Here is a 22,195-nt window from a genome sequence, read left to right on the forward strand (position 1 = left end):
ATTGGTTGTTGCCAGCTTTGGTGTTTATTTCCCCTGTTGGAGTTTGCCGAGTTCCCTTGATGGGATATCATTCAAACAAACAAACAAACAAACAAACAAACAAACAAAACAAACAGACAGACAGACAGACAGACAGACAGACAGACAGACAGACAGACAGACAGACAGACAGACAGACAGACAGACAGACAGACAGACAGACAGACAGACAGACAGACAGACAGACAGACAGACAGACAGACAGACAGACAGACAGACAGACAGACAGACAGACAGACAGACAGACAGACAGACAGACAGACAGACAGACAGACAGACAGACAGACAGACAGACAGACAGACAGACAGACAGACAGACAGACAGACAGACAGACAGACAGACAGACAGACAGACAGACAGACAGACAGACAGACAGACAGACAGACAGACAACAAACAAACAAACAAGCAAACAAGCAAACAAGCAAACAAGCAAACAAGCAAACAAGCAAACAAGCAAACAAGCAAACAAGCAAACAAGCAAACAAGCAAACAAGCAAACAAGCAAACAAGCAAACAAACAAACAAACCTTCAGTTCAAATTATGTAAAAGCGTTTCTAATAAGAGTCACAACGGAGGGCAAATTAATCATTATTATGTTCAATTATAAGGTTTATTTCTTTTAACAGAATTTCAAAATACAGCCTTCCATGCAGTTAGGTTAAAGACAGTGGACACTATTGGTAACTGTCAAAGACCAGTCTTCTCTCTTGGTGTATCTCAACATATGCATAAAATAACAAACCTGTGAACATTTGAGCTCGATTGGTTGTGCGAGATAACTATGAAAGAAAAAACACCCTTGTCACACAAAGTTGTGTGCTTTCAGGATCAGATGCTTGATTTCGAGACCTCAAATTCTAAACTTGAGGTCTCGAAATCAAATTCGTAGAAAATTACTTCTTTCTCGAAAACTACGTCACTTCAGAGGGAGCCGTTTCTCACAATGTTTTATACTATCAACCTCTCCCCATTATACTTGTTACCAAAAATGAGGTTTATGCTGATAACTATTTTGAGTAATTACCAATAGTGTCCACTGCCTTTAAAAGAAGTCCTAACAATAACCTTTCAAATTAATCATTTACAATTGAAATTTACAACAATTACATGAACTGTAGGGCCTACTTTTTTTTCTCTAACGCTAGACAAAATAATCGGATACTTATACAACAAGCATTGACAATAATTCATAGTTTTTTTTTTTCTGTTTTTTTTTCTTACGATTATTGCACTAATTGATGGGCCATCTGGTTCTGATAAGTGACATAACAATATTGAATAATATTATTGTTAACATAATTATTTTATACAATTTAATTTTGCATACAATGGCTATATCCATATTGATTGATTTAGTCATTGTTAATACCAATATTAATTTTTTTTTATTTTATAAAAATGTTGTTTTAGTACTCAAATTTATGTTGTTGTAGTATAAGAACTGTATTTAGAGTATCAATATTACTATTAACTATTAACTATTATGCAAACTCATTATAATTATAATGAAGAAAAAAAAATACACAGAAGTGGCCACTATGAAAAATGGCCCCCTCTGGCTCGTAGTTTTCGAGAGAAAAAAAGTAATTTTCCACGAATTGATTTCGAGACCTCCGAGTTAGGTTTGTTGTTTTATGAATAATATTGTTGAGATACACCAAGTGAAAATACTGATTTTTTTACAATAATTACCAAAGGTGTCCCTTTAATTCAATCAAAATATAATTTTAGGCAATACCATCGTTATGTTTGCCGTCCCCCCCCCCCCCTGACGACTCCAAACATGACTGGTTTATGGACCTATGTTCAAATAAGTGCGTTCACCATTCTGGGCAGTTTCCCTTGCCCTGTTTCGGTTAGCGTCATTTTCTCGAACAACCGCACGAGGAATTACGAGAACTGCACTCGGGCCTCTAGGCGGGGGTGGCTGAGGGGCAAAGCCCGGGGCATCAGTCTCCAGCAAAGAGGGCGTCTCCAGGAAAATGGATGACGGTTCCTTATCATCCTGCATCTTCTCACTGTCCTCTATCTCAATGTCGTCGTCTTCGATGATTGAGAAGCGAGTGGCACTGTCGTAGCTGTCGTCGCTGCCATTGTCATTGTCAGAGTCGTCGACGTAAATGAAGTTGTTCTTATCGTTACCAGTGTTTGGGATCGAGGCATGTACACTTTCCATACCTGCCAGTGGGTTGGTGATGATGTCATAATCCTTCTCAGAGGGATCGAACTCGTGCTGGAATCGGGGAGCCGTTGGATTGCGAATACTCTTTGCGCTCTTAGGGTCTGGAAACGACATACCAGAGGAGACTTTAACAGGTTTGCCTTTCCCGACTTGCCTGATGCTCATCTCGGCAGCATACAAGTTCTTAGGGTGCTTGGGGTTGCGGACAAACTTCACGGGGCCATTGACAGACCTGCGGGCGTCTGGGTTGTCGGAAACTCTTAACTGGCCAGTGGAAGCGCGCCCTCTTTGGGAGTGTAACTTTTGTCGTTGGCGAGGAGATTGTGGGCCTGACATACGGAAACGAAAGCGGGCAGTCTGACATACGGGAAAAATGCAAATAAAAGCAGTTCTTAAGTTTGGTTTTACCCATAAATACACCAATGTATGTTAGCACTGTGCACTTATTTTGGCCTAAATGGGCCCAGATCAGTACCCCTTCTCCATTACGAGCGTGTTCTTGTGTCATTGATAGTCTCATTGATTGATAACGACACACGGGCCTCCAGCCCTACGTCCCATCCGAAGTACGAAGCAATAAAAAGTGCTTTGCTTAAAAACACAAATCAAATGTCACGGCCGGGATTTCCTACAGCAAATAGTGTAAGGAATCTACTGTCACTATCCACTATGCATGACAATAATATTGGGCCTAATGTTGAGAAGTTATGCCTATTATGGGTTGAACAAAAGTCGGTAGAATTCAGATCGTTAGTTTTTTGGGATGGCTTCACTGTGAAACTCACAGACACACTAATGTGATGGTTAGTTTAGATGCAAATAGAAGTTGGTCTTAGATAAAAACCTATAACTCTACATAGACCCCCTTTGCGTGACTGTCTAAATCTTACCTCCATTTTAGCGTTGATATGGTGCTGCTAATTCCGCCCGTGTGCATCAAAAGAATGGCCAGTAGTCTTTCGTGTAACATAAAATAAAAATGATCCGAAGCTTTTAACAAAAAACAAAGAATACTTTATAAGTCTGCTCGCGTATAAACAGAATCGAATGGCAACTGGTAGGAATATAGGTTGGTGTTCTTTTCTACCCACACAGTCATGACGAAATTCCCCATTCAACGTTTTTTGCACGTATCGCTTCCCACGGATACTTTCGTTTCCATTGAATGTCAGTCAAGCGTCACATGTAGACAGACCTTTCACGTGAGTTGGTACAAATTCATCAAATTCAAGGGCACAGCAGTTGTGGTAGACGATAGGAAAAGGTGATACATTATTCGTATACGTTAGCAATTGCCATAGATCCTTTCTGTCTACTCTCTTAAAGACACTGGACACTATTGGTAATTTTCAAAGACCAGTCTTCTCACTTGGTGTATCTCAACATATGCATAAAATAACAAACCTGTGAAAATTTGAGCTCATTGGCCGTCAAAGTTGCGAGATAATAATGAAAGAAAAAACACCCTTGTCACACGAAGTTGTGTGCTTTCAGATGCTTGATTTCTGTTCACTCTAAAAAGAGTTGTCCGCCGTATAAAATAATGCTCTTTACACGAGTGGTTTCCACCGAAGATTATTGAGCGCCGAAGGCGCAAGATGCGGTACCGGGAAGCTTGATTTTCTTTTGGTGGAACGTGAACATGGGCGCCATTTCAGGAAGTAAATACTTTTTGTCCCATTGGTAGGAAAGGTCATTGTCTGCACTGATCTTCACTGATGGCGCAAGATGCGGAACTCGGGCTGAAATGTGAAATCCCACGGGACGCCATTTCGGCAAGTAGCTTTTTTGTATATCAGTGAAGATCAGTGCAGACAATGACCTTTCCTATCAATGGGACCAAAACAAAAACAAAACTGTGAAAATTTTGAGCTCAATTGGTCGTCGAAAATGCGAGAATGGAAGAAAAACACCCTTTCTTGTCACACGAAGTTATGCGCTTTAAGATGCTCGGTTTTTGGACCAAAAAACTAATTCTGTGGTCAAAAAAATCAAATTCGTGGATAATTTATGTCTTTCCCAAAAACTATACGTTACTTCAGAGGGAGCCGTTTCTCACAATGTTTTATATTATCAACAGCTCTCCGTTGCTTGTTACCAAGTAAGTTTTTATGCTAAAACATATTTTGAGTAAATTACCAACAGTCTCGGATGCCTTTAAGAAAATTCAATGCAACTTCACAGCCAGCAAGGTTTATAGTAGGGAACCTTGTATTGGGGAATTGCGCCATTGTGCAAAAGTAAAAGTACTTGCTTTGCATTAGTTTCCCATAAAGAGCCTATTTCTAGGCCGGCCTTATTATAGCAAATGTTACACAAACGACCTTTCTAAACGACCTTTTTTTCTGTATTATTTTTGTTTAAGTTGACCTGCATTAAAATGGTACTTGTGCCCCTAATGTCAGTATTTTATGACCATTGTGCGCCAGTTGGTTGCCTGGTAACGTTTCATTTAACTCTTACAAACCGTCTTTTAAAACCAGTCGAACAACGATTGATTTACAGGAGAGAGAGAGAGAGAGAGAGAGAGAGAGGGAGGGCAGATGTTTATAATCGAGTAGGCCTACTACATGCACACAGTTTGCTATCAAAATGAATCTTTTAAATATTTTGCTTCTTGGTGTTTTGTGTTTTGGTTGTGGATGCATCGTGGCTGAAATATGCCCCCCTGACTGGCACCCGTACAAAGAGTCTTGTTACTTCATAGTCAAGGACACGATGAACTGGTATCAAGCAAACCGCACTTGTGCAGAATCACGGGCAAACCTTGCTGTCCCAAACTCGCAATCCGAACAGGATTACATTTGGGAGCTGTTCCTGAATGCGTTCGATCCGACGAGTCCATCAACGCATCTCTGGATCGGTTGCAACGACATCGGGGAAGATGGGCAGTGGCAACATTGTCCGTTAAAGGGACAAACCGATTCCTACGAGAACTGGAAAGGTGGTCAACCCAGCAGTCACATTGATAACTTGAAGGGCTGTGCCGTTGTGCGGTCTACAAACGGCCAATGGGTCGGACAGGATTGCTTTGACGATATCAACTACGCAGTCTGTGAGTTCCCCGTCAGTGATACCATGGAGTCCTCCTGTAAACAGACTGGCCCAGACGACCTCCTAACCCCTCGATGCCTGCTGTATCTTTCAATGGCGGAGTTATCAGATGGGAAATCTTGCTGCTCACATCCTCGCTGCCACTCCTTCTCATCTGCTGAAGCAAAGCTGGGGATATAATGTTTTCTGCCTGTTCACTCTCAACAAAAATCAGACAGAAGGATGCGTTTTGCTGGCCACTGCTACAGGAGCAAAGACGAACCAGTGTCCAATATTGTTCTGTGTATCCCTAAGCATGGGAGGAGGAAACCTGGTAGACCTGCACTAACGTACACTGACATTCTGAAAATGGACACGGGTCTGGAATCGGCAGATTTCAAGTTGGCAATGTGGGACGGAAAGGGCATGGGGAACAAATCGTGATTCGAGGACATCACTCGACTTTTAAAAGCAAGTAAGCAAGCAGTCTTATCTACATATATCCTACATCTAATCAGCTTTTTTGTTTGTTTGTTTGTGATCTTCCTATCAAGGGAACTTGGCAAACTCCCTCAAGGGATATAAACACCAAGCTGGCAAAAGCCAATCTCTCTCACAAACTTTGGTTTAACTACTTTGCGAAGCCTGTTCAGCATTTAATAACCTAAAGCCATGTCACACGAGGCAATTTTGATGCAACCAGTTCCAGGCAATCTCCAGAAGAAAGGCCATTTCACTTCAATTACCTGTTTTCCTTGTGGATTAGGGGGCCTATAAGACAATGTTCAACACATCAACCGAGTGCTACCAAGTAGGCACTGCAGTTTGACTTTGGTCATAGAAGTTGCGAGAGAACAATGAAAGAAAAAACGCCCTTGTTGCACAACTTTCAGCTGAAGCCTTTTGTTATTTGAGATGAGAAATTAACTCTTTTCAAAAACTTCATTACTTCAGAGGAAGCCGTTTATCACAATGGTTTTTTGTACTATCAACAGCTCGATATTGCTTGTTAGTAAGGACGTTTTTATGCTAACAATTATTTTCAGTAACTACCAATAGTGTCCAATGCCTTTAGTCAACATAAGGAAAGTGAAAATTGCATGGAACTCAAGTTCTGGTGGTTAAAGGCAGTGGGCACTAGTGGTAATTGTCAAAAACTAGCCTTCACAGTTGGTGTATCTCAACATATGCATAAAATAACAAACCAGTGAAAATTTGAGCTCAATCGGTCATCAAAGTTGCGAGATAATAATGAAAGAAAAATAACCCTTGTCACACGAAGTTGTGTGCGTTTAGATGGTTGATTTCGAGACCTCAAGTTCTAAATCTGAGGTCTCGAAATCAAATTCGTGGAAAATCACTTCTTTCTCGAAAACTATGGCACTTCAGAGGGAGCCGTTTCTCACAGTGTTTTATACCATCAACCTCTCCCCATTACTCGTCACCAAGAAGATTTTATGCTAATAATTATTTTGAGTAACTACCAATAGTGTCCACTGCCTTTAAACCATCGGTGTGGGATCCAATCCCGGCCGTTTTGCTGAAAAAAATAGTCATTCGAGTCCAGCATCTATTCATCTACGTACGTGTATAGCCCTCTTTGCATAACACGAAATGCTAATTAGATAGTGACTGATTTGTATTAAATAAAACAAAATCAAGCAAACAATTTTTCATGATGACCCCGCAATTGTCTTTTTGTAGAGTTTATACAACTTTATTATACACCATTAGAAGCTATACGTAATGACAGTTTTCAACAGTCGATTTATAATAAGTGCTTAAAAACATGTGGCTTCATGGTCTGACTTATCCTTGCAACACCACTCCACTCAATTTATCCAAATAAACAACCAGGGTTCTTTCTCCTTAAGACGAGCAGAGTATACTGTTCAAGAGAGCTGGGCCCAACTTTATGGCTCTGCTTACTGCCAAATTCTGCGCTTAGGATCACGATTCCCACTAACAAGCAAGTGCCGAATTTCTACGCAAGCCTTGTAAAGCGTAGAATGCCTAGTAATGTGGAGTACGCACTACAGAAGCCAATATTTGCGCTAACCTGAATTCTGCACTTAGGATCACGATTCCCCTATAACAAGGAAGCGCCAAATTTCTACACTAGCCTTGTAAGCGTAGAATGCCTCGTAACGTGGAGTACGTACTAGCAGAAGCCAAAATTTGCGCTAACCCGTAAAATACGCTTACTGTAAGCACAGAATTACCTGCTTCCATAAGCGCCAATTCTGTGCTTACGGTAAGTAGAGCCATGAATTTTGGCCCAGGTCATTGATAAACTTTGTGTGTGTGTGAAACTCAACACTCAATTGCCTGTCGCCTTTCAATATAGTGTCACTGGTACCCTCTGCGCTTTACACATGTTAGCAAGGAACAAGCTATTGAGACGAGTAAAGAAACCATGGTCATGAGGCTGGTTCCAAATGGTCGACCACAGTAGTCAACCAATGGTCGACCAGCCTGAGTTAGAGTCAAAATAGTCAACCTTTAACTAACCATTGTGCAAATTGCTCTTAGTTTCTTAGTTGTGATGATGATATTGATGATGGTGGCACTCTTTCAGTTTCTGGACATCTCTCATAAATCTTGTCTGCATACCTCAGTGACCATTATAAAAAAGACGGGCAAATACAGCATGCAACATCATAACATGATCACGGTGTTTTGAGGAACCGTAAAGCCTTGAGAGAGCCAGTCTCGGTGACCATATAGCAAAGGAGGACAGAGCTTGTCTGCAAACCTCAGTCATGTCAGTGGTCATATAGAAAAGACGGGCAAATACAGCATGCAACATGATAACATGATCCTGGTGTTTTAAGGAACCATCAAGCCTTGAGAGAGTCAGTCTCGGTGACCATATAGCGAAGGAGGACGGACACTACATGGACGTTAAGGCTGTTACCAAGTACACGGTATTCTTGCTTCCTGGACAAACCATCTGGAAACTCTGGGACAAAAAATATAATACAGTAACATTTTTATACAAATTTTGCAGCTTATTCAGCGAGTCTGATACATTTTGTCTCAGAATACTGTTTGGTTTAGACGAAACTAATGTTGTATATAGACTTATTACCTTATCGCAAATACTCAGTACAACCGTGTTAGGCGTTGAATGAGGTGCATGCTGGTCTAGCTAGCGATCAAGTTTAATCGCTAGCTAGACCAGCATGCACCTCATGCACCACAACGTGCGCAATGGGTATTTGCGAAAAAGTCTAAGAGCATATTAGTTGTCATCAAGATCGCCCTCTGTTGAAATCTACCTGCCAGTGTGTTTAAGCATTACATTCAAGGTGGGGACTAGCCCGACAGCTGACCTCACACTTCAAGGCTTGTGAATCATGCCAGAGACCTGCTGTTGAGCCAACGCCCATATACAGTACACCTCTAACCTGACTTCATTACACATGGCCTTCATGGTTCTGGAGATTCCCAGTTAAATCCCATGTACATATGTCACCAATGGTACTAACAACACAACATTCCACTTAATGCATTTATCATTTTGTTTTAACTGGTCTACGCTGCCCTGTGCTATGAAAACCGCTGTCAATAGCGGTTAACCTGCGATGCGACCATGACCTGCGATGTTCCAATGGACCCTTTTTATGAAATATGTAAATTGCACATAGCATGTGCGCACTAACATTTTGGTATGCAAATGAGGGAACATCGCGCTGTTTTTTTACACAGCTAATGGCTGCCTGACGCACACTCGATTGTGCATCTGCTTAGTGCACAACACGTTCGTCGCCGATAATCCGCTCCATTCTTATGTTTATCCTATTGTGACTGCTGCCACAAACCTCCAGTTTGCGGTCAGCCAATTGTCCAGAGTGGAGAAGCGCACTGTATTGTGGGTAACCGGCGTGAGCAGAACCCCAACAACGAATGAAAGAGTGGCAGGAAAAGAATATTTCTATATGCTTATACCATAGAGAAATAAGTCTTTGTTTGAAGTTGGATAACGTTGGGGAACATCATGGCATACATCACGGAAGAGCTCATTTCTTTACGAAGAAAATGCACTATTTCTTTAGCAAGCGAGGTCCCGCAATTCGCTAACACATAATATTTCAATAATTGATACATTTTTCATGATTTTGGTACAAATTTCATGAATTTCGGTTGTTTTTCAAAAACAAAACATTGACATATATATAGCTGACATTAAAATCTTTGTGATTGCGTGCGTCTTTATAAATAAGGGTGAACTGTATTCGACTGCGCATGCGACGAAGTTTTATTTTAAGATAAATTTCTACTCCATTTTTGTGGAATATCTTGCAGCGAAATGACGTCAATAAATAGGTACGGCATGCTTCAACGCAATCCTCAAATGAGCTGTAGTTTACCAGTGTAAAATGCGGCGACGTACCTGGCGCACAAAGGGCCATTGATCTCTATTGTTACTACCCGGGAAGTTCGAACTCCTTCTGTGGTCCTTTCTCTATCGTCAAACTATGGTAAAGCGATGTTAGTCAAACTATGGTAAACAATAGTCCTTGCACGAGCTTGGGACGGATGCTACTCAGATTTTATTCTTTATCCCGCATGCAAAACAAGTAGAGTTTATTAAATCATTGTGGTACCCACTGCTAAGGATTTGAACTGCCATCGAGCTATCAATGGTGAGGTTTAAGGTTAAAATCCAACCCAAGTGACTTGCACATGTATTTTTGTGCCCCACAGAACTCGGAAAAGTACCTAGTATACAGTGCTTAATACACTTCAGTTGAAGGGTAAAAAAAAAATATATTCCAACTCAATCAACGTTTATTTCCATAGTGGTGAAAAAATGAGAATAATAAACAAATAAATAAAATTATTTATGTCAAAGACAAACAAGAACAGTTAAAGAAAATAATTAATGAAAATGAAATGAAAAAATATAATGTAATGGATACGGAGCAAACCATTATGGGGCATTACAGAAGCCAGGAAGGCTTGTTTTGACAAAGTCAAAGCAAAAGAGATGACAGCAAAAATGAAAGCAACAAACAAACAAACAAAAAATTTACAATCTAACTCAAAGAGGACGGGGAAAAATTTAAAAAAAAATTACGATAATACAACTAATGTGCTATTTTGGTTGTTCTTGCATTTATATATATTTTTATATAAACTATTTTAACTTGTAAATGTACTTTTTCGGATTGCTTGGCCGCCATTGCAGTGAATAAATAAACCGGAATTAAAAACTAAAAATGAAGGTGGTATAATAAATACAATGAGGATTTTGTCTCACCAAAAGTTTGAGGAAAGTGGTGTAGATTGGCGATCTCCCGAGGTGTAAAGTAGCGAAGCTTGAGATACTTCAGCTCTTTGAGGTACTCAGCTGAGATCATCTTGACATCTTGACTGCAATTCTTTAAGAGAGTCGTTCCCTTCAATGAAAGAAGAGTTTGAATTTAGGTGGATACTATAACAACAATAATGATAACACAGCACTATGGGTGCGTTCGTTTAGCTTCCCTGGGTCGACCCCGGTCTTCCCCCCGGTGCGTTCGAATAGCTTTGACGTTATTCCAGGGGCTCACCTGGGTCAGCCCCCAGTGCCCTGCTTGTGGAGTGGGTCACTTGGGGGCTGGCCGCAGGTGCATGACGTCACTACGAGAGCGGTGGGTGATCGTTCCTTTAGCTCTTGTCAGGGGCTCACCCGAGTGAGCACCGCGGGGTAGACCCAGGTAAGCTAAACGAACGCACCCTTATAAGGGCCTGGTCACACAAGGCAACTTTTGCAGGCAACTTGTAGGCAACCAACTGCAGTGCATGCTACACAAACACTTTGGTAGCACGTGAGTAATTTTTCAAACAATGTCTTACGATTCCCAAGAACATAATGAGGATTCTCTTCTTGGAGATTGCCTAGAACTGGTTGCCTGTCAGTTGCCTCGTGTTACATGGCCCTCAAGGCTCCCAAATTCTGTGAGAACATTCAAAGGCCCCGGTCTGAGAGGAAGGAAAAACCTCAAGTTCATGAAAAGGCCTGTTGGAAAAGATATGTTTAGGTACACGTTGCCTTGGATCGGACGAGTTGGTCTTTGAAAAGCGTTTGAAGCTGTTCTGTTTTTAAATTCATCTGGTTAGATAGAACATTCAAAAGTGCAATATTGTGATCCACACAAACATATGCCTCAAAATTGCACGGTTTTCCTTATACGTCACAAATAAACACGTTCAGCCATTTTGACGAATCAAAATTTTGACTGGGTAAAATGGCATACCGCTTTAGTTCCCGACGTAAAAGGAAAACCGTGCAATTACGTGTAATACTTATGTTGATCATTATATTCTACTTTTATAATGTTGTTCTAACCATAGGCCCTATGTATTTCATAAACAAACTGTTTCAAGCGATCATTCAAAGACCAACTCGTCCGAACCAAGGCAATGTGTTCCTTTAAGTTGCCGCTGTAGATCGATGCATCAATGTTCTCTCTCTCTCTCTCTCTCTCTCTATGTTTGCTTAGGATCAACAATACTCAACAATTTGTATTGATCTGACGGTGATTCTGGGAACAGCCAAGTTTGAGTTTCGACACTACTACCAAACGATTATATGGTTTCTGGGATTGGGATGTTTGTTGTATCCTTGATTTGGATGGACACAAATAAAAACAGTTTTAACCTTAACCCCTGAAATACTTCAGGCCTCTCAATGGGGTTTATCCCCCCCCCCGTGTCCATACGGTCGTCAGCCTCCGTACCACTACAATATCGCCCAAATGCACAAGGCCGGATGGCCGGATGGCCACTTCAAGGGGAGCTAATCTTCACTTATTTTGACTATCAACCCAAATCAAGTTTTAACAGGGGCATGTTGCTACATACTCCTGAGGCTGAAACAGGGTTACCCCCTACACAGTCCGTAAGGAACGGCATGGGTATCATCCACTCGAAGCCTGGCTAGTAGGGTGTCGTGGCGGAGTAGTTAGGAGCATCAAATTCAAGTTCTGGGCCCAATTTCATGGCTCTGCTTACCGTAAGCACAGAATCGGCGCTTACCGAAGCAGGAAATTCTGTGCTTACGGCAAGCGTATTTCACGGGTTAGAGGCGAATTTTGGCTTCTGCGCGTGCGTACTTCACATTACTAGGTATTCTACGCTTACAAGGCTAGCGCAGAAATTCGGCGCTTGCACGTAAGCAGGTAATCATGCTCGTAAGCGCAGAATGCGGCGGTAACCAGAGCCATGAAATTGGGCCCTGGTGGTTAAGTCAACAGAGTGTGGGTTCGAGTCCTGGTAGCGACACTTGTGTCCTTGAGCAAAATACTTTACTATAATTGCTTCTCTTCACCCAGGGGTATAAATGGGTACCTGCAAGGGTAAATATTGTTTATGAAAGAGCCTTTGGAGCACTATGGTTGCCCAGGGCCCAATTTCATAGCGCTGCTAAGCAAAAAAAATGCTTAGCATGAAATTTCTCCCTTGGAAAAAACAGGAAGCCAACCAAATTTCCACAGGAATTTAGGACAAGCAAACAACAGCTGAATACCAGTAAGAAGCAACATACATGCACAACAAATGGAAATTTGGCTGGTAATCCTGTTTTTATCATGGAAGAAACTTCATGCTAAGCAAATTTTTGTGCTTAGCAGCTCTTTGAAATTGAGCCCAGGTTGTATACTCCCAAGGGAGCTGAGAAAGATTAAAGGGATGTTATTGGCCAAATGATCAGGGCACTAATGTAAAGCACATTGAGACGGTTATTGTGAAATAGGCTACATGAGATCTTGTTATAAGTTGTTAATATTAGTAGAGCAGAATGGACTACTTTCAAAACTCACCTTCAATGATGAATTCACTTGCAACATTGAGCCAGTACCCTCCACATAATGACCATATCTGTAAGGCATGAAAATAACAATTAAACATGAAAGGCACTGGTAATTGTCAAAGACCAGTCTTCTCACTTGGTGTATCTCCATCTAATATACATATATAAAATTTAATAAATTTTGAGCTCAATAGGTCGTGGAAGTTGCAAGATAATAATGAAAGAAAAAAACACCCTTGTCCCATGAAGTTGTGTGCTTTCAGATGCTTGATTTCGAGACCTCAAAGTCTAAATCTGAGGTCTCAAAATCAAATCCGTAGAAAATTACTTCTTTCTCGAAAACTATGTTACTTGTATTCCAGGAAAAACCCAAGCAGTCAAATTATAGGGACTGAAGATCCATAGTGCCCACGGTAGGACTCGAACCGGGTTCCTGGAGGTGAGCAAGACACCACTGCACCAGCCTGACCGCCCAGATTCCTGCAACCTCAATCCCCACCCATCAAATTTGATAAACTATGTGGGTTAAAAAGAAGTCAACGCAAACTAACGCTTTGGTGAAGCATCTCGTGTTGCAATCTTGGCAAGTAACCACATCGATGATACGAGCAAACCTCATCAACAACTTGTCTTGAAGTAAGAATCTTTCTTCTTGTTCCGCTGATAGATTCTCCAAGTAATCTCCTACAAGACGCCCATGAAGATCCTCGGGATTCTGGGAGTCCAGAGGGTCTCTGGGATCTGCACCCTCACGACCTGTCCTTAAAGAAACATTACAGAATTGATTTTTGCTAACAAAACAGTTGCTTGCAGTGAAAGCACTATATGTAATCCACTATAATTGGTGGGTCCCAACATATGCATAAAATAACAAATCTGTAAAATATTTGGCTTAATTGGTCATCGAAACTGCAAGAAACTAATTAAATAAAAAACACCCTTGTTGCACAAAAATGTGTGCTTTCAGATGTCTGAGAAATCTTTCTCAGATTCAATTTTAGTGAGAAATTACCTCTTTCTCAAAAACTATGTTACTTCAGAGGGAGTCGTTTCTCACAATTTTTAATACTGATTTTGGGGTTGAACAAAGAAATATTTACTAGAGTGGGACTCGAGTGACTAGAGTGGAACTTGAACCAACGAACCCCAGATTAACGGCAGGTTTATATTGAATTTTTAATAATAATAATAATAATAATAATAATAATAATAATAATAATAATAATAATAATAATAATAATAATAATAATAATAATAATAATAATAATAATAATAATAATAATAATAATAATAATAATAATAATAATAATAATAATAATAATAATAATAATAATAATAATAATAATAATAATAATAATAATAATAATAATAATAATAATAATAGTAGTAACAGTAGTAACAGTAGTAACAGTAGTAACAGTAGTACCAGTAGTAACAGTAGTAACAGTAGTAACAGTAGTAACAGTAGTAACAGTAGTAACAGTAGTAACAGTAGTAACAGTAGTAACAGTAGTAACAGTAGTAACAGTAGTAACAGTAGTAACAGTAGTAACAGTAGTAACAGTAGTAACAGTAGTAACAGTAGTGTGCATAAAATAACAAATCTGTAAAATATTTGGCTTAAATGGTCATCGAAACTGCAAGAAACTAATTAAATAAAAAACACCCTTGTTGCACATAAATGTGTGCTTTCAGATGTCTGAGAAATCTTTCTCAGATTCAATTTTAGTGAGAAATTACCTTTCTCAAAAACTATGTTACTTCAGAGGGAGTCGTTTCTCACAATTTTTAATACTGTTTTGGGGTTGAACAAAGAAATATTTACTAGAGTGGGACTCGAGTGACTAGAGTGGAACTTGAACCAACGAACCCCAGATTAACGGCAGGTTTATATTGAATTTTTAATAATAATAATAATAATAATAATAATAGTAGTAACAGTAGTAACAGTAGTAACAATAGTAACAGTAGTAACAGTAGTATGCATACAATAACAAATCTGTAGAATATTTGCTTAATTGGTCATCGAAACTGCAAGAAATTAATTAAATAAAAAACACCCTTGTTGCACAAAAATGTGTGCTTTCAGATGTCTGAGAAATCTTTCTCAGATTCAATTTTAGTGAGAAACTACCTCTTTCTCAAAAACTATGTTACTTCAGAGGGAGTTGTTTCTCACAATTTTTAATACTGATTTTGGGGTTGAACAAAGAAATATTTACTAGAGTGGGACTCGAGTGACTAGAGTGGAACTTGAACCAACGAACCCCAGATTAACGGCAGGTTTATATTGAATTTTTAATAATAATAATAATAATAATAATAATAGTAGTAACAGTAGTAACAGTAGTAACAGTAGTGTGCATAAAATAACAAATCTGTAAAATATTCGGCTTAATTGGTCATCGAAACTGCAAGAAAATAATTAAATAAAAAACACCCTTGTTGCACAAAAATGTGTGCTTTCAGATGTCTGAGAAATCTTTCTCAGATTCAATTTTAGTGAGAAACTACCTCTTTCTCAAAAACTATGTTACTTCAGAGGGAGTTGTTTCTCACAAATTACCTCTTTCTCAAAAACTGTTACTTCAGAGGGAGTCGTTTCTCACAATTTTTAATACTGATTTTGGGGTTGAACAAAGAAATAATTACTAGAGTGGGACTCGAGTGACTAGAGTGGAACTTGAACCAACGAACCCCAGATTAACGGCAGGTTTATATTGAATTTTTAATAATAATAATAATAATAATAATAATAGTAATAACAGTAGTAACAGTAGTAACAGTAGTAACAGTAGTAACAGTAGTAACAGTAGTAACAGTTGTAACAGTAGTTAACAGTAGTAACAGTAGTAACAGTAGTAACAGTAGTAACAGTAGTAACAGTAGTAACAGTAGTAACAGTAGTAACAGTAGTAACAGTAGTAACAGTGGTAACAGTGGTAACAGTGGTAACAGTGGTAACAGTGGTAACAGTAGTAACAGTAGTAACAGTAGTAACAGTAGTAACAGTAGTAACAGTAGTAACAGTAGTAACAGTAGTAACAGTAGTAACAGTAGTAACAGTAGTAACAGTAGTAACAGTAGTAACAGTAGTAACAGTAGTAACAGTAGTAACAGTAGTAACAGTAGTAACAGTAGTAACAGTAGTAACAGTAGTAACAGTAGTAACAGTAGTATGCATAAAATAACAAATCTGTAGAATATTTGGCTTAATTGGTCATCGAAACTGCAAGAAAATAATTAAATAAAAAACACCCTTGTTGCACAAAAATGTGTGCTTTCAGATGTCTGAGAAATCTTTCTCAGATTCAATTTTAGTGAGAAATTACCTCTTTCTCAAAAACTATGTTACTTCAGAGGGAGTCGTTTCTCACAATTTTTAATACTGATTTTGGGGTTGAACAAAGAAATATTTACTAGAGTGGGACTCGAGTGATAAGAGTGGAACTTGAACCAACGAACCCCAGATTAACGGCAGGTTTATATTGAATTTTTAATAATAATAATAATAATAATAATAATAATAATAATAATAATAATAATAATAATAATAATAATAATAGTAGTAACAGTAGTAACAGTAGTAACAGTAGTAACAGTAGTAACAGTAGTAACAGTAGTAACAGTAGTAACAGTAGTAACAGTAGTAACAGTAGTAACAGTAGTAACAGTAGTAACAGTAGTAACAGTAGTAACAGTAGTAACAGTAGTAACAGTAGTAACAGTAGTGTGCATAAAATAACAAATCTGTAAAATATTTGGCTTAATTGGTCATCGAAACTGCAAGAAAATAATTAAATAAAAAACACCCTTGTTGCACAAAAATGTGTGCTTTCAGATGTCTGAGAAATCTTTCTCAGATTCAATTTTAGTGAGAAATTACCTCTTTCTCAAAAACTATGTTACTTCAAAGGGAGTTGTTTCTCACAATTTTTAATACTGATTTTGGGGTTGAACAAAGAAATATTTACTATAGTGGGACTCGAGTGACTAGAGTGGAACTTGAACCAACGAACCCCAGATTAACGGCAGGTTTATATTGAATTTTTAATAATAATAATAATAATAATAATAGTAGTAACAGTAGTAACAGTAGTAACAGTAGTAACAGTAGTAACAGTAGTGTGCATAAAATAACAAATCTGTAAAATATTTGGCTTAATTGGTCATCGAAACTGCAAGAAACTAATTAAATAAAAAACACCCTTGTTGCACAAAAATGTGTGCTTTCAGATGTCTGAGAAATCTTTCTCAGATTCAATATTAGTGAGAAATTACCTTTCTCAAAAACTATGTTACTTCAGAGGGAGTCGTTTCTCACAATTTTTAATACTGATTTTGGGGTTGAACAAAGAAATATTTACTAGAGTGGGACTCGAGTGACTAGAGTGGAACTTGAACCAACGAACCCCAGATTAACGGCAGGTTTATATTGAATTTTTAATAATAATAATAATAATAATAATAGTAGTAACAGTAGTAACAGTAGTAACAGTAGTGTGCATAAAATAACAAATCTGTAAAATATTCGGCTTAATTGGTCATCGAAACTGCAAGAAAATAATTAAATAAAAAACACCCTTGTTGCACAAAAATGTGTGCTTTCAGATGTCTGAGAAATCTTTCTCAGATTCAATTTTAGTGAGAAACTACCTCTTTCTCAAAAACTATGTTACTTCAGAGGGAGTTGTTTCTCACAAATTACCTCTTTCTCAAAAACTGTTACTTCAGAGGGAGTCGTTTCTCACAATTTTTAATACTGATTTTGGGGTTGAACAAAGAAATAATTACTAGAGTGGGACTCGAGTGACTAGAGTGGAACTTGAACCAACGAACCCCAGATTAACGGCAGGTTTATATTGAATTTTTAATAATAATAATAATAATAATAATAATAGTAATAACAGTAGTAACAGTAGTAACAGTAGTAACAGTAGTAACAGTAGTAACAGTAGTAACAGTTGTAACAGTAGTTAACAGTAGTAACAGTAGTAACAGTAGTAACAGTAGTAACAGTAGTAACAGTAGTAACAGTAGTAACAGTAGTAACAGTAGTAACAGTAGTAACAGTGGTAACAGTGGTAACAGTAGTAACAGTAGTAACATTAGTAACAGTAGTAACAGTAGTAACAGTAGTAACAGTAGTAACAGTAGTAACAGTAGTAACAGTAGTATGCATAAAATAACAAATCTGTAGAATATTTGGCTTAATTGGTCATCGAAACTGCAAGAAAATAATTAAATAAAAAACACCCTTGTTGCACAAAAATGTGTGCTTTCAGATGTCTGAGAAATCTTTCTCAGATTCAATTTTAGTGAGAAATTACCTCTTTCTCAAAAACTATGTTACTTCAGAGGGAGTCGTTTCTCACAATTTTTAATACTGATTTTGGGGTTGAACAAAGAAATATTTACTAGAGTGGGACTCGAGTGACTAGAGTGGAACTTGAACCAACGAACCCCAGATTAACGGCAGGTTTATATTGAATTTTTAATAATAATAATAATAATAATAGTAGTAACAGTAGTAACAGTAGTAACAGTAGTAACAGTAGTAACAGTAGTAACAGTAGTATGCATAAAATAACAAATCTGTAGAATATTTGGCTTAATTGGTCATCGAAACTGCAAGAAAATAATTAAATAAAAAACACCCTTGTTGCACAAAAATGTGTGCTTTCAGATGTCTGAGAAATCTTTCTCAGATTCAATTTTAGTGAGAAACTACCTCTTTCTCAAAAACTATGTTACTTCAGAGGGAGTTGTTTCTCACAATTTTTAATACTGATTTTGGGGTTGAACAAAGAAATATTTACTAGAGTGGGACTCGAGTGACTAGAGTGGAACTTGAACCAACGAACTCCAGATTAACGGCAGGTTTATATTGAATTTTTAATAATAATAATAATAATAATAATAATAATAATAATAATAATAATAATAATAATAATAATAATAATAATAATAATAATAATAATAATAATAATAATAATAATAATAATAATAATAATAGTAGTAACAGTAGTAACAGTAGTAACAGTAGTAACAGTAGTAACAGTAGTAACAGTAGTAACAGTAGTAACAGTAGTAACAGTAGTAACAGTAGTATGCATAAAATAACAAATCTGTAGAATATTTGGCTTAATTGGTCATCGAAACTGCAAGAAAATAATTAAATAAAAAACACCCTTGTTGCACAAAAATGTGTGCTTTCAGATGTCTGAGAAATCTTTCTCAGATTCAATTTTAGTGAGAAACTACCTCTTTCTCAAAAACTGTTACTTCAGAGGGAGTTGTTTCTCACAATTTTTAATACTGATTTTGGGGTTGAACAAAGAAATATTTACTAGAGTGGGACTCGAGTGACTAGAGTGGAACTTGAACCAACGAACTCCAGATTAACGGCAGGTTTATATTGAATTTTTAATAATAATAATAATAATAATAATAATAATAATAATAATAATAATAATAATAATAATAATAGTAGTAACAGTAGTAACAGTAGTAACAGTAGTAACAGTAGTAACAGTAGTAACAGTAGTAACAGTAGTAACAGTAGTAACAGTAGTAACAGTAGTAACAGTAGTAACAGTAGTGTGCATAAAATAACAAATCTGTAAAATATTTGGCCTAATTGGTCATCGAAACTGCAAGAAAATAATTAAATAAAAAACACCCTTGTTGCACAAAAATGTGTGCTTTCAGATGTCTGAGAAATCTTTCTCAGATTCAATTTTAGTGAGAAACTACCTCTTTCTCAAAAACTATGTTACTTCAGAGGGAGTTGTTTCTCACAATTTTTAATACTGATTTTGGGGTTGAACAAAGAAATATTTACTAGAGTTGGACTCGAGTGACTAGAGTGGAACTTGAACCAACGAACTCCAGATTAACGGCAGGTTTATATTGAATTTTTAATAATAATAATAATAATAATAGTAGTAACAGTAGTAACAGTAGTAACAGTAGTAACAGTAGTAACAGTAGTAACAGTAGTAACAGTAGTAACAGTAGTAACAGTAGTAACAGTTGTAACAGTAGTAACAGTAGTAACAGTAGTAACAGTAGTAACAGTAGTAACAGTAGTAACAGTAGTAACAGTAGTAACAGTAGTAACAGTAGTAACAGTAGTGTGCATAAAATAACAAATCTGTAAAATATTTGGCTTAATTGGTCATCGAAACTGCAAGAAACTAATTAAATAAAAAACACCCTTGTTGCACAAAAATGTGTGCTTTCAGATGTCTGAGAAATCTTTCTCAGATTCAATATTAGTGAGAAATTACCTTTCTCAAAAACTATGTTACTTCAGAGGGAGTCGTTTCTCACAATTTTTAATACAGATTTTGGGTTTGAACAAAGAAATATTTACTAGAGTGGGACTCGAGTGACTAGAGTGGAACTTGAACCAACGAACCCCAGATTAACGGCAGGTTTATATTGAATTTTTAATAATAATAATAATAATAATAGTAGTAACAGTAGTAACAGTAGTAACAGTAGTAACAGTAGTAACAGTAGTAACAGTAGTAACAGTAGTAACAGTAGTATGCATAAAATAACAAACCTGTGGAATATTTGGCTTAATTGGTCATCGAAACTGCAAGAAAATAATCAAATAAAAAACACCCTTGTTGCACAAAAATGTGTGCTTTCAGATGTCTGAGAAATCTTTCTCAGATTCAATTTTAGTGAGAAATTACCTCTTTCTCAAAAACTATGTTACTTCAGAGGGAGTCGTTTCTCACAATTTTTAATACTGATTTTGGGGTTGAACAAAGAAATATTTACTAGAGTGGGACTCGAGTGACTAGAGTGGAACTTGACCAACGAACCCCAGATTAACGGCAGGTTTATATTGAATTTTTAATAATAATAATAATAATAGTAGTAACAGTAGTAACAGTTGTACCAGTAGTAACAGTAGTAAAAGTAGTAACAGTAGTAACAGTAGTTACAGTAGTAACAGTAGTAACAGTAGTAACATTAGTAACAGTAGTAACAGTAGCAACAGTAGTAACAGTAGTAACAGTAGTAACAGTAGTAACAGTAGTGACAGTAGTAACAGTAGTAACAGTAGTAACAGTAGTAACAGTTGTAACAGTTGTAACAGTTGTAACAGTTGTAACAGTAGTAACAGTAGTAACAGTAGTAACAGTAGTAACAGTAGTAACAGTAGTAACAGTAGTAACAGTAGTAACAGTAGTAACAGTAGTAACAGTAGTAACAGTAGTAACAGTAGTAACAGTAGTAACAGTAGTAACAGTAGTATGCATAAAATAACAAATCTGTAAAATATTTGGCTTAATTGGTCATCGAAACTGCAAGAAACTAATTAAATAAAAAACACCCTTGTTGCACAAAAATGTGTGCTTTCAGATGTCTGAGAAATCTTTCTAAGATTCAATTTTAGTGAGAAATTACCTCTTTCTCAAAAGCTATGTTACTTCAGAGGGAGTCGTTTCTCACAATTTTTAATACTGATTTTGGGGTTGAACAAAGAAATATTTACTAGAGTGGGACTCGAGTGACTAGAGTGGAACTTGAACCAACGAACCCCAGATTAACGGCAGGTTTATATTGAATTTTTAATAATAATAATAATAATAATAATAGTAATAACAGTAGTAACAGTAGTAACAGTAGTAACAGTAGTAACAGTAGTAACAGTAGTAACAGTAGTAACAGTAGTAACAGTAGTAACAGTAGTAACAGTAGTAACAGTAGTAACAGTAGTAACAGTAGTAACAGTAGAAACAGTAGTAACAGTAGTAACAGTAGTAACATTAGTAACAGTAGTAACAGTAGTAACAGTAGTATGCATAAAATAACAAATCTGTAGAATATTTGGCTTAATTGGTCATCGAAACTGCAAGAAAATAATTAAATAAAAAAACACCCTTGTTGCACAAAAATGTGTGCTCTCAGATGTCTGAGAAATCTTTCTCAGATTCAATTTGAGTGAGAAATTACCTCTTTCTCAAAAACTATGTTGCTTCAGAGGGAGTTGTTTCTCACAATTTTTAATACTGATTTTGGGGTTGAACAAAGAAATATTTACTAGAGTGGGACTCGAGTGACTAGAGTGGAACTCTCACCAACGAACTCCAGATTAACGGCAGGTTTATATTGA

General features: G+C 37.2%; 3 protein-coding genes across 3 annotated transcripts in view; 1 reads left to right on the top strand and 2 right to left on the bottom strand.

The window, feature by feature from the left end:
- Positions 1–657: 657 nt before the first annotated feature.
- Positions 658–3,209, bottom strand: LOC139949611 (uncharacterized). Its single transcript, XM_071948048.1, has 2 exons — positions 3,116–3,209; positions 658–2,582 (listed from the first exon to the last, which is right to left on the bottom strand). The coding sequence occupies exons 1-2, from the start codon at positions 3,119–3,121 to the stop codon at positions 1,836–1,838; spliced, it is 753 nt and encodes a 250-aa protein (XP_071804149.1). The 5' UTR covers positions 3,122–3,209; the 3' UTR covers positions 658–1,835.
- A 1,542-nt stretch (positions 3,210–4,751) lies between these two features.
- LOC139949613 (snaclec bothroinsularin subunit beta-like) lies at positions 4,752–5,755 on the top strand. The gene has a single exon (XM_071948050.1). The coding sequence runs from the start codon at positions 4,818–4,820 to the stop codon at positions 5,457–5,459; it is 642 nt and encodes a 213-aa protein (XP_071804151.1). The 5' UTR covers positions 4,752–4,817; the 3' UTR covers positions 5,460–5,755.
- A 164-nt stretch (positions 5,756–5,919) lies between these two features.
- The window catches only part of LOC139950112 (tRNA (cytosine(38)-C(5))-methyltransferase-like), a 100,557-nt gene continuing 84,281 nt past the window's right edge, over positions 5,920–22,195 (bottom strand). Inside the window, exons 4-7 of the mRNA XM_071948740.1 lie at positions 13,608–13,812; positions 13,067–13,124; positions 10,525–10,663; positions 5,920–8,220 (exon numbers count right to left, since the gene is read on the bottom strand). Of these exons, the coding sequence (XP_071804841.1) occupies positions 8,099–8,220; positions 10,525–10,663; positions 13,067–13,124; positions 13,608–13,812 (524 nt within the window). The 3' untranslated portion in view covers positions 5,920–8,098. The remainder of the gene's footprint in view (positions 8,221–10,524; positions 10,664–13,066; positions 13,125–13,607; positions 13,813–22,195) is intronic.

The sequence above is a fragment of the Asterias amurensis genome, chromosome 17 (genome assembly GCF_032118995.1).
Source record: "Asterias amurensis chromosome 17, ASM3211899v1".
Lineage (NCBI taxonomy): Eukaryota > Metazoa > Echinodermata > Asteroidea > Forcipulatida > Asteriidae > Asterias > Asterias amurensis.

Bases quoted from the DNA above. Each gene is read 5' to 3' on its own strand.
- LOC139949613 (XM_071948050.1), top strand. From the start codon at position 4,818: ATGAATCTTTTAAATATTTTGCTTCTTGGTGTTTTGTGTTTTGGTTGT.